General features: G+C 36.7%; 1 protein-coding gene across 3 annotated transcripts in view; it reads right to left on the bottom strand.

The window, feature by feature from the left end:
* Window positions 1-12,215, bottom strand: part of LOC101046877 (CD302 antigen) — a 180,980-nt gene that overhangs the window by 55,401 nt on the left and 113,364 nt on the right. For all 3 annotated transcript variants that reach the window (XM_074399622.1, XM_003921945.3, XM_010329839.3), the window contains exons 26-29: window positions 8,538-8,703; window positions 7,092-7,259; window positions 5,082-5,198; window positions 1,082-1,276 (exon numbers count right to left, since the gene is read on the bottom strand). In XM_074399622.1, the coding sequence (XP_074255723.1) occupies window positions 1,082-1,276; window positions 5,082-5,198; window positions 7,092-7,259; window positions 8,538-8,703 (646 nt within the window). The remainder of the gene's footprint in view (window positions 1-1,081; window positions 1,277-5,081; window positions 5,199-7,091; window positions 7,260-8,537; window positions 8,704-12,215) is intronic.

Raw genomic sequence — 12,215 nt, 5'->3', positions numbered from 1 at the left:
CAATATTGGTTTATTAGTTGTGACAAATATACCATACTAAAGTAATATGTCAACAATAGGGGAAATTGTGGGATAGATGAGAACGATCTGTACTATCTTTGCAACTTTTCTGTAAATGTAAAGCTATCCTAAAATGAAAAGTTTATTAAAGATATAGAAAGAAAGAAAGAAGTTGAAAAACTTCTTGGCAGGAGGAAAACATAAGGTGCAAGTATGAGGATGGGCATACAACTTGCCTGGGACAAAGAAGAGACCAGCTTGATTGAGAACAAGATGCTTTGCTGAGCAAGAATGGGAAAAAACAGGGAACCAGGAGAATGCCTAGAAATTGGGGCTAGAGACTAGTTTCTAAAAAGTCTCAAAAGTTTACATGGACTCCAAGTAGGTTATAAAAAGGAATTCCTGGAGGCTGCTGGTGGACATGGTCTTCGGAATTGACCATGGCACTATGAAGTGAGCTGATTAGCCAGCACACCACTGTTACAGGCTCCCTGTGAGCAGACAGCTTAGGGCACAGTGGGAGTAATGACAGTTTTAGGGCACAGTGGTAATAATTAACAGCTTTTAAGCTGTGAAAAAATTAAAACTAACACGTATTTAAAATTAGATTTATTTAAAGATGAGGCAAGGTTGAGCGACATTCACTTTGCCTGGAATGTCAAAACTCTTCCCCCAAACACCTTCTTATTTATATAAACTCTATCCATTTTTCAAAGCCCGACCAAGTTTCACCTCTTCTTGAAGGCTTTCTTTTTTTTTTTTTTTTTTTATTCCCTTTTCCAATGTATCAGTTTTGACTTCCCTATAATTTAGGTCTGTATCAAATAATCGAAGACTAATTTACATAAAACAATGCTAAGGAATTTAATACTGCTTCCCCACGTACATTTTACTCCTAGGGTCAAAACCTTGACTGCAGGACCCATGTCTTTTCCTTCCTCAGCAACCTCTGTAGCACCTCGCACAGGACTGTATACAGAGGAAGCACTGTATGATTCAATGGTATGATTCCCACTAGTGGAAATAATAACCTTATATTCTTTCCCTGGACTGAAAGAAAACTCTATTTTACTATACTTACCCATTTCAATTTTACAAGCAAGAATGCTGTGCTGGTGAAAATAAAGTGTTTCTTCAATAACATTAAAGGTTTGAATATCCCAGAAGCCGTCAGTACTTAAGCCAGCCAAAAACTTGTCATTTTTTATAGTTGGTCTTCCTGCTCTCCAGTGTGTATATGACAGTGCGGTCTTATCAAACCACATAAAAGAATTATCTAGAGAAGAAAACATTTTTTCTTATGCTTAGAGATTAAATCAAGACTTGAATTACAGTTATGCAATTAAGATTTCATCTTTTCCCAACCTTCTAAAAGGTTGTATGATTACATATAACCCTTTAAGATATTTTCTGATTATAATAGTAAATTATGCTTATTTTTAATTTGAATATTAATACAAACTATAAATATTGACCTATAATTCCACCATCCTTCAGTAATAACATTTTGTTATTTTTGTTATTCTTTTCTAGAAGTCATTGTCTGAAAAAGACACTTGCACATGCATGTTTATAGTAGCACAATCCTCAAGAGCAAAAATATGGAACCAACCCAAATTTCGATCAATCAACGAGTAGATAAAGAAAATGTGGTGTGTATGTACCATGGAATACTGCTCAGCCATAAAAACGAATGAAATAATAGCACTCACAGCAACTTGTTTGGAAATGGAGACCATTATTCTAAGTGAAGTAACTCAGGAATGGAAAAACAAACATTGTGTGTTCTCACCAAGTGAGAGCTAAGCTATGAGATGCAAAGGCATAAAGGTATAAGAATGATATAATGAACTCTGGGGACTCAGGGGGAAAGGTGGGAGGAGGTGAGGGATAAAAGACTATACACTGGGTACAGTGTACACTGCTCAGGTAATGGGTGCACCAAAATCTCAGAAATCAACATTAAAGAACTTATGTATGTAACTAACCTCCGCCTGTTCCCCAAAAGCCTATTTAGATACAAAAATATTATTTTCTCTTATATATTTAATTGCAATGGAAATTAACATAACTATTTTATTTATTTAAAACATGATTGATAAGTTATTAAAATTAGCCACAGAAATCTATTCTCTGGACATAAAACTTTACACAATTGTGCATGCTTATGGTCAACTGATTTTTAAGAAGGATGCCAAAATAATTTAGTGTGGAAAGAATAGTCTTCTAAACTGGATATCCGCATGCAAAAAATAAAAAAAAAATGAAGTTGGACCCCTTCCTTTCACCACACACAAAAATTAACTCAAAGTAGATCACAAACATAAATATAAGAGCTGCAGCTATAAAACCCTTAGAAGAAAACATAGGAGGCTGGGCACGGTGGCTAACACCTGTAACCAAAGCACTTTGGGAGGTTGAGGTGGATGGATCACCTGAGGTCAGGAGTTTGAGAGCAGCATGGCCAACATGGTGAAACTCCATCTCTGCTAAAAATACAAAAATTAGCTGGGTGTAATGTTGGGTGCCTGCAATCCCAGCTACTTGGGAGGCTGAGGCTGGAGAACTGCCTGAACCTAGGAGGTGGAGGTTGCAGTGTGCTGAGATCATGCCACTGCAACACTCCAGCCTGGGTGACAAGAGCAAAACTCTATCTCAAAAAAAAAAAAAAAAAAAAAAAAAGAAAGAAAGAAAGAAAGAAAGAAAAAGAAAACAGGATTAAATCTTCAGAACCTTGGAATAAGCAAAGCCTTCTGACATATGCACAGATGACAAAAGGAAAATGCTTTTGTGCTGTAAGTAAAGTCATGGGAGAAATTGTTTGCAAATTATTTATCAGAAAAGGGACTTATATCCAGAATATATAAAGAATTTTTACACTTCAACAATAAAAAGACTGAATTTTAAAAATAAGTGAAAGATCTGAATAGGTATTTCTCTAAAGGTGATATACAAATACAATAAGCACATGAAAAGATGGTTAATATCATTAGCGATTAGGAAAATGAAATTAAAATCCCAGTGAGATATCATTTCATACTCACTTAGATGGCTATAATGAAAAACACACAAATATTGGCATAGATATGGAGAAGTCAGTAATCTTATTCACTGGGAATGGAAACTGGTATAGCTGCTTTGGAAAACAACCTGGTAGTTCTTCAAAGGGTTAAACAAAAGATGCAGCAATTCCATTCCTAGGGGTTTACCCAAGATAAATAGAAATATATATTCACACAAAAACTTGTAGTGAATGTTCAGAGAAGGATTATACATAATAACTAAAAATGGTTTAAAATTTAGGTTGTTTTATCTAAACGTCCATCCATGGATACAGGATAAATAAAATGTATTACATCTATAGAATGGAATCTTAGTCATAAAAAGGAATAATGTACTGATACATGTTACAATATGGATAAACCTTAAAATCTTTATGCTAATGGAAAAAGCCAGTCACATACAAAAATCACACATTGTATGCTCTCATTTACATAAAATGTCCAAAATTTTATATTTAAGCAATCTGTAGAGATAAAAAGTAGATCAGTGGTTGCTGAGGACTGGGGGAGGGGGAGGGAATGCTAATATGTATTGTGTGTTTTTGGGGTAGTGATGGTTGCAATAAAGCTTTAAAAAAGGTGCTAGGTTTATTAAAATTATAAATTGGTATAAAGAGTGATGCCATCACTACCTGCACATACCCAATGTTGTCCTGGTTATTTCTACTTTTCACTGATTACAATCTCCCAAGGCAAGACCCCTAAACATCTGCCTACAGCAATGGCACATTAGAAGCACTGCAGACATGATGTGGTTCTTGTTTGCTGCTTTATATCATCTCATGTCTCTCAGTTCCTCTTCCCCTCTTCCAAACTTCAAAGTTATCAATTTTCTGACCAATATGATGTGAAAAAGTCACATTTTCACTTGGCTTAATATATCTCTCAGTTGACATACTGTGGTTTCTCACAGTAATTTCAAGTCATGGCTGTGCTATTGAAAAGTCAAAAATGTTTTAAAAAGCAAAATCCTTTGCATAGGTGCCAAATAAACAATTAAATATTCTATTAAGTATATCAACGTAACGAGAAACAGTGACTTATAGTAATTTCTATTCATGGCTCTGCTATTGAAAAGTCAAAAACGTTTTAAAAAGCAAAATTCTTTGTGTAGGTGCCAAATAAACAATTAAATATTCTATAAGTATATCAAAGTAACCCAAAACAGTGACTTATGGATGTAAATTAAGTCAAAGTGCTGGGATTACAGGAGTGAGCCACTGTGATTGGCCATGTGTCTCATTTTTCTAATGCTTATTACATGTAAGCCAATATAACCCAAGCCAGGGTTATAAACCCAAAGGTGCAACATTAATAGAAGAGTGATTCTGTTCTCACTCATCTCACAGTTAGTGGAAACATAAAATCAGTATTGAAGATTTATATGAGATGGTGATCCTTTTTAGTTAGTCTTGAGTTGCTAGATGAAAGAGTGAAAAAAAGAAAATTGATATGGTTTGGCTCTGTGTCCCCACCCAAACCTCATGTTGAAATTAATGATCTTCAGTTTTGGAGGAGGGGCCTGGTGGGAGGTGATTGGATCATGGAGGTGAACTTCTCATGATAGTGAGTTCTCATGAGATCTGGTTGTTCAAAAGTGGCAGCCCCTCCCCCTTCACACTCTCCTGCTCCACCATAGTAAAACATGCTTGCTTCCCATTTGCCTTTGACATGATCGTAAGTTGCCTGAGGTTTCCCAGCCATGCTTTCTGTACAGCCTGCAGAACTGTGACTCAATTAATCCTCTTCATAAATTACCGAGTTTCAGTTAGTTCTTTATAGCAGTGTGAGAACAAACTAATTCAGAAAATTATTTTCTACCATTTAACTTTAAAGTCAATCATAAAGATATGTTAATGGCAGAGCAGAGACACAAAAATTGCCTTGGTATTTATGTAAGTTAAGTACATAATTATACTTTTATGTGTTGATAGACATGTACTTTGAAGAAGTATAGCTTGATAAATCGGTATAATAAAGTCCAAAAACAAATAGAAAATTGATGCATTTACAACTTACTTTCATAAGTGATTCCTAATATGACCCAAGAAGCCATATAATTGAAGTATAGAAGTTGCTCAAGAACAAAGTTATTCTCCTTTTCATCTCGAATACTCAGAATATGTGCTTTTGGATCTGTTAAATAAAAAAATAATCATTTTAATAATCACTTATCCAGAACACTTTATTTTATTTGATACATTTAAAACTTTAGTTCTCAGTTTAATATAGTACTTTGAAACCTAAACAATATTGGAAAATTAGAAAGATACGTAAATTAAAAGTATCCCATTTTACTAAAATGAATAGGATAAGGAGTTTTCAAATGTTTGAAGTTAAATTTGGTCTTATGGTATAACAGAATACTAGTAGTTGAGTAGATAATTTAAAACATTGATTCACTTCACTTCCTCCTACTTAAAGATAATTTTCAGTTGGTTTAAGTCAGTACCAAAAAGATTGGGGACTGCTGGGCTGTAAGACAGATCTTCCTTTTCCTTAGTTATCACTATGAGGGTTAAAAAGGCTTAACATTTTCCAAAGGGTGCTTCTCACAAAATTAACAAGGAAGTTTCAGAAAAGATCTACAGGGATTAAAAAAAAGTTTGTAAACATTGGTTTAAACAAGTTTAAAAGTTAAACTAGTTTATTTATGCCAGTATTTCTTAAAGTATATGTTAATGTACATTTCTTAATGTCCAACAGGAAGCTACGGTGTCTAGTGTTTCTCAACCTTTTTCTTTCTCATTGGTTGTTTTTTCTTCCTTCTTCTAAGGATTTTTTGCAGAATATCTCTCAAGACTAGTGTTATACAGAGCACACTTCGAGGAATAATGGTTTGATATTTTCTATAGGAACTTCCACAAAGTTCATAGTTCCATTGGTTCTAACAGTTCCATCATTCAGAAGTCACAAATCTTTTGTGGCTCTCATAGGAATTATGTGAAGACTGTTGAGAGCTGAAAGTGTGAAATGTGCACTTCTTTAATCACAGCTGCTGCTTTGTGGCATTTCTAAGCTTTGACTGCTCCAACTAACTGATTTTCACTTCCCCACAGCCTAGCTTGATTTAATGTCCAGTACTCTGCTCTCTTGTGTATCATTTCTTTCCCCCTTCCTTTTTTTTGGAGATAGGGTCTCCTTCTGCCATCCAGGCTGGAGTGCAGGTGGTGCAATTACAGCTCACTGCAGCTTCAACCTCTTGGGCTCAACGATCCTCCCTCCTTAGCCTCCCAAGTAGCTAGAACTATAGGCATGTGCCACCATGCTTTTAATTTTTGTAGAGAGAAGGTCTCACTATGTTCCCAGGCTGGTCCTGAATGCCTGGCATCAAGCAATCCTCCCACTTCAGCCTTTCAAAGAACTAAGATTACAGGCATGAGCCACTGTGCCTAACCGATTTCTTTTCCTTTTAAAGGAGAACCCACCTTCCATGCAAACAGACTAGTTCTTGAATGGATGAGTAAAGAAAGGAATCATGCCTATACTCTCCATTTTAACTAAACACAAATTTCAACACTTTGTCACTGATAATGTAGATATTAGGAGATGAATATTCTTGACATCTTGTTACTAGTGCTAATTAGAAATATTTACAACACAGGAAATATTTTGTTAGTTAGCAAAATACAATAAGTAAGGACGGTATAATATACTTGATATGCTTTGGCTGTGTCTCCATCCAAATCTCACGTTGAATTGTAGCTCCCCTATAACCCTCACATGTCACGGGAGGGACCTGGTGGGAGGCAACTGAATCATGGGGCCAGGTTTTTCCTATGCTGTTCTCATGAGAGTTAGTAAGTCTCATGAGATCTGATGGTTTTAAAAAGGGCAGTTCCCCTCACATGCTCTCTTGCCTGCTGCCATATAAACATGCCTTTGCTTCTCCTTTGCCTTCTGCCATGATTGTGAGGCCTTCTCAGCAATGTAGAACTGTGAGTCCATTAAACCTCTTTTTCCTTATAAATTACCCAGTCTCAGGTATGTCCTTATAGCAGTGTGAGAACAGACTAATACAATACTTACTCAATTTCTGGCATTCAGACTGAACTTCATCCTGTGTTGTTGCCATATGTCTATTTTTTGTTATCATGAAATTGTAACAACAGTTCTGAAATGGTATCCATGGAGTATTTTGAACAGGAGATGGACATTTAACACTGTCAACTGGTTTGACCTCTTTTTCAGTCTCATCTGGAAAAAGAGTTAATGGCAAGAATTCTAATTGGAGTTAAATATGTTAAGTCCTGTTCACAGTCATTAGGCTTGATTTGTAGGAAATACTCAGGAAGCCAAGAAGTAATATCCTGGTGAAGCCTGTTCTCTGTTTATACTCAGACATAGCATACAAAAAGCCAGCTTTCTACAGGAAGGAAATTACTTGACACAATTTTCTTACCCCTGCTGTGGCATGGAGGAATGTGAAAAATGAGGTGCTATTAGGTTAAACGTAGTTTCTCTCTTCCTGCATTACCAAATGTCAAGTACAAGGGACAACCCAGAGATACTGTACAAACATATTTATTACTAAAAGTCACCTAACTATAACCTTGAGAATTCATTTTCAGTTTCTGTCTACTGACACTATTAATTTTATAGGAACATTTATTTAAATGAAACACTTGATATTCTAAATAAGTTATTGCTTTAACCAAGTCAAACAGAAATACTATTCAAAATCTGATATCTATAATATCTGATTATAATCTTCTATTTTATAAAAAGGACATATATTCACAAAGATGCAAATATAGACATATTCCACTCAAATAAAACTGGTTTAATATGTAGTAGAGATCACTCAGTAACTCTCCCAGATCACGATAATCCCTTTGTCCATGAAGTAGTGTCTTCTTTCTATCAGAAACGGACAAATGTGACCTTGACAGTTGTAAAAACACTTTCCTCTGACTGGGCTAGAGATTACGTATCTGACTCAGGCTAAGTTTATGAGATTTTCTCTAATTTACAAAGTGAAATTTAGAAATTGTCAACTCATCACCAGTTATAGGTTCAGCTCTATCCCTGTTTTGGGGATCCTAAATTTCCCATTGTCTTAAGGTAGCTTGAGGTGGTTGCTGTTACTTACAACCAGCGGAATCTTAAGAGTGATTCATAAAAGTCATGTTAGTTGTTAATATTATGAATCACAAAAGAACTCTCACAAATGTAAGCTTTCTATAAGTATAAATATATGCAGAAAGAGGTAAAGTAATAATGGGACTTTAAAGTATTAATCCCCATTGTCAACTGACATAAAAATAAAACATGCATAAAATAACTCATTAATAATAATATAGTTAATATGTAATTCTCCTTGAATACAAATTTTCACAAGTGTTGCTATAAAAAGACATGATTATAATTTCTTCACAATTCCAAAACCAGATTTTACAAAACCACTCCCCCAAAATTCTACCACTTATAAGGCTGTTAATAATTTAAGAATTAAAATATCTAAAATTCACATACTTCCTGAATAGTAGCAAATAGCACCTGGTTGATTGTCATCACAATCAACTGTTTTCCAGAATCCATCAGTGTCTAATATTACACAGTCTTCAAGTTGCCCATTAGTTTCAGCCCAGCGACTAAAATGAAGACGTTTCCCATCTGACCAACCAAAGTTGAGTTCATCCTGTAAGGAGCAGAAATACATTTAAAGTGGCAATATTCATGTTAATGCTTTGTATTATTTTGACTATCATGGTCAATCTAATGATTTTTTCTTTTATATTTTATACACATTTACATAGCACTTACTATGTAACAAGCATTGTGCTTTATAAATATTGGTTTACTAATCCTTGTAATAACCTTATAAGAGAAGTACTATTATTATCTTCATTTTAAAGATGAGGAAACTAAAGGTATACAACTTGTGGAAAGTCCCACAGAATACAAACCACAGTGCTGGGCTTCTCAGCCAGGCTGTCAATCCCTAGAGTCTATGTCCTAACCATTATGCTGCGCTGCCTCACACATAATTGGAACCATTTGTTGTTGGAAATCAGAAAGCTAAAATGGGGGAAGATCACTATAGGCACTGATTAGATCAGTGACAGCCTGGCACAGCAGGAAGAATATGGGCTACGGAGCTAAGCCGACCTGGTTTTGAATTCTGATTCAGTTACTTGCTAGCTTTCATGTGCCCACCTCTCCAAATTTCCATCCCCTATCAATGAAAAGAGTGCGACACTTAATTTCATGGGGCTGGAATTAATGGGATAACATGTGTAAAGCCTGGAATCCAGGGCCTAGCTGGCACACAGAGAGCTGGTGGTTCCCTTCCTCTTAATTCCTCATGTGCTGTGGATCTCACACCAGTTTTCATACTTCTTGTTGGGGAGAGAAGCTTCTTCATTCACTAGATTCTAGTGTGTGCTAGAAGTCTGTGAACATCTGCCTTTATACCCTGGGAAGGTCCTGGCAGCACCATGGGGAAGCTCAGAAAGGCCCGTACCCCACAATCCATCAGAGAAGCTCAGGCCTCTCTGAGCTTCCCCATGGTGCTGCCAGAGCACCAGGCCTTACATATTCACTGGTGGGTCTGGTGCTGGCCTAATAGATCCACTGAACTAAGCTTTCCTGAGGCCCAAGGCAGTCTACATCACTAGTTTATTTGAAATACTGAATGAAGCCACACAGTCTCCTTAGTGAACCATAAACAACAACACAGTCAAGCCTCAATACCACTAGCTGCTTCATTCTGAAATGTTCATGACCAGAGCAAACTGTAATCCTAGCCCCTAATCCTAACCCAGTTAATGCCTAAGCCATTGTGGCCTCCAGCGTGGCCCTTCGGCAGTGTGACTTTGCCTGCACTCATCCATCCTGCCCAGCATTTCTTCCCCTTTGCTGTACTTCCCACCTAACCTCTGTCCCTGATCCTTTGGAATTTCTATTCTATCTAAATAAATCATCCCATGCCTTCTATCCTTTATTGAATACAAAATATTAAGACTATAAATATCTTTTCATTAAACTCTTTATCTTGATTTAAGCCTGGCTTTACCAGGGAATGCTCACACGTTGTTGGTGGGATTATAAATTAGTTCAGCTCCTGTGGAAAGTAGTTTGGAGATTTCTCAAAGAACAAAAATAGAGTTACCATTCAACCCAGCAATCCCATTACTGGGTATATACCCAGAGGAAAATAAATCATTCGACCAAAAGACACCTTTGCTCGTAGGTTTATTGTAGCACTATTCACAACAGCAAAGGCTTGGAATCAACCTAGATGCCCACCAGCAGTGGGTTGGATCAAGAAAATGTAGCAGCTCATATACACGATGGTATACTGTGCAGCTATAAAAAAGAACAAAATCATGCCCTTTACAGCAACATGAATATAGCTGGAGGACATTATCCTAAGTGAATCAAGGCAGGAACAGAAAACCAAATATCGCATGTTCTTACTTATATAAGTGGGAGCTAAATATTGGGTACACATGGACATAAAGATGGGAATGATAGTGTCTGGGGACTCTGAAAGTGGGGAGGGAGGGAGTGGAACAAGGGTTGAAAAACTACCTATTGGGTACTGTGTTCACTATTTGGATGAAGTTTCAATTGAAGCCCAAGCCTCAGCATCCCACAGTATATATATTGAAACAAACTTGCACATATACCCCCTGAATCTTAAATAAATAAATATATAAATACGGCTTTCCCAAGGGAATAATCTTCTTTCAGCACCCACGGGGGAAGGTTATTTGATATTCTATTCTCAGATACCACAGGACTATGAGAAAGGAGTACTGGACGTTTTTATGTCCTTCAGTCATTTCCTTTGAGGATTATTCTCTTTGTATCACTGCAAACTCCCCATGATATTCACTGTGGACTAGGCTGCCTTGCTCCTCCCTCGCATTCACTAAGATGTCCCAAGTCTTGCTCTGTCCTCCTGGCCCTACCATTGACTTGGGATGCCTGTGTTCAGGTTTCCAAGCCTTCTTGACATCCTCTAATTCTATGTATTTTTACTTCTTCACTTGAGTGACCCCTTTACATAACTCAGAGCTGCTGCACCTGAGACACTGTAAAGGCCAATATCATTTCCTACATGAATTTATAGAAAAATCACTACTCTTCCTCTCTCCAGCGGCTTGCGTCCTCCCCAAACTTCCACACAGTGTCTTCTACTTAAGTAACGTCTTACATTGTTACTACTCTGTTTAAAAGCTTTCAATGTCTTCTTGTTGCTTTCAATATAAAATATTTATTAACATTTTGTCATGTTAAAAAAGCTTAGGCAGCTATTAGGATATATAAACAGCTACACAGAATATGTTAAAATTAAGTGTAAAAAAGAAAAGAGAATCATAGGTAAAGGTTGAAAATAGGATAAGAAATAAGACCCAAATCATTAAGTAGTGGGGGGCAGGGAGTTACAAAATAGTCTGACCCCAGTTGTCTAAAATATAAAAATGTACATGTAGAAAAATAACTTGAAAGATCCATATCAAAATATTGAATCATGTTTATTTTTAGGTACTGGGATTACAAGTGACTTTAATTTTGTTCTTTTAATTTACTATTCTTGACAAATTTTCTATATTGCAATGTTGTTTTTGTCTCAAAAGATTTAGGGTGACTGAAACTAGGAAATGTAATCTTGCTTATTGCTTCCTCTCGACAGACAAAACAATGCATTTCACAGAATTTCCAACACTGAAGATAAAGCAAGTAAATGCAATGCTGGGTAAGCAGCTTCCCGAACTTCCGGCTTGATCTGGGCTTATTTAATTTATTTATTAACTTATTATTTATTTTGAGATGGACTCTCACTCTGTCATCCAGGCTGAAATGCAATGGCATGGTCTCAGCTCACTGCAACCTCTGCCTCCCAGGTTCATGCGATTCTTATGCTTCAGCCTCCCGAGTAGCTGGGATTACAGATGCCCAACATGACAACTGGCTAATTTTTGTATTTTTAGTAGAGACAGGGTTTCACCATGTTGGCCAGGCTGGTTGCAAACTCCAGAATCCCAGCACTTTGAGAGGCCGAGGTGGGCGACTGCTTGAATCCAGGAGTTTGAGACCAGCTTGGACAATACGGCAAAACCAAAAATACAAAAGTTAGCCAGATATGGTGGTGTGTACCCGTAGTCCAAGCTACTCAGGGGGCTGAGGTGAGAGGATTGCTTG

This window comes from Saimiri boliviensis, chromosome 5, assembly GCF_048565385.1.
Source record: "Saimiri boliviensis isolate mSaiBol1 chromosome 5, mSaiBol1.pri, whole genome shotgun sequence".
NCBI lineage: Eukaryota > Metazoa > Chordata > Mammalia > Primates > Cebidae > Saimiri > Saimiri boliviensis.
This window is presented reverse-complemented; position numbering and strand designations above follow the sequence as displayed.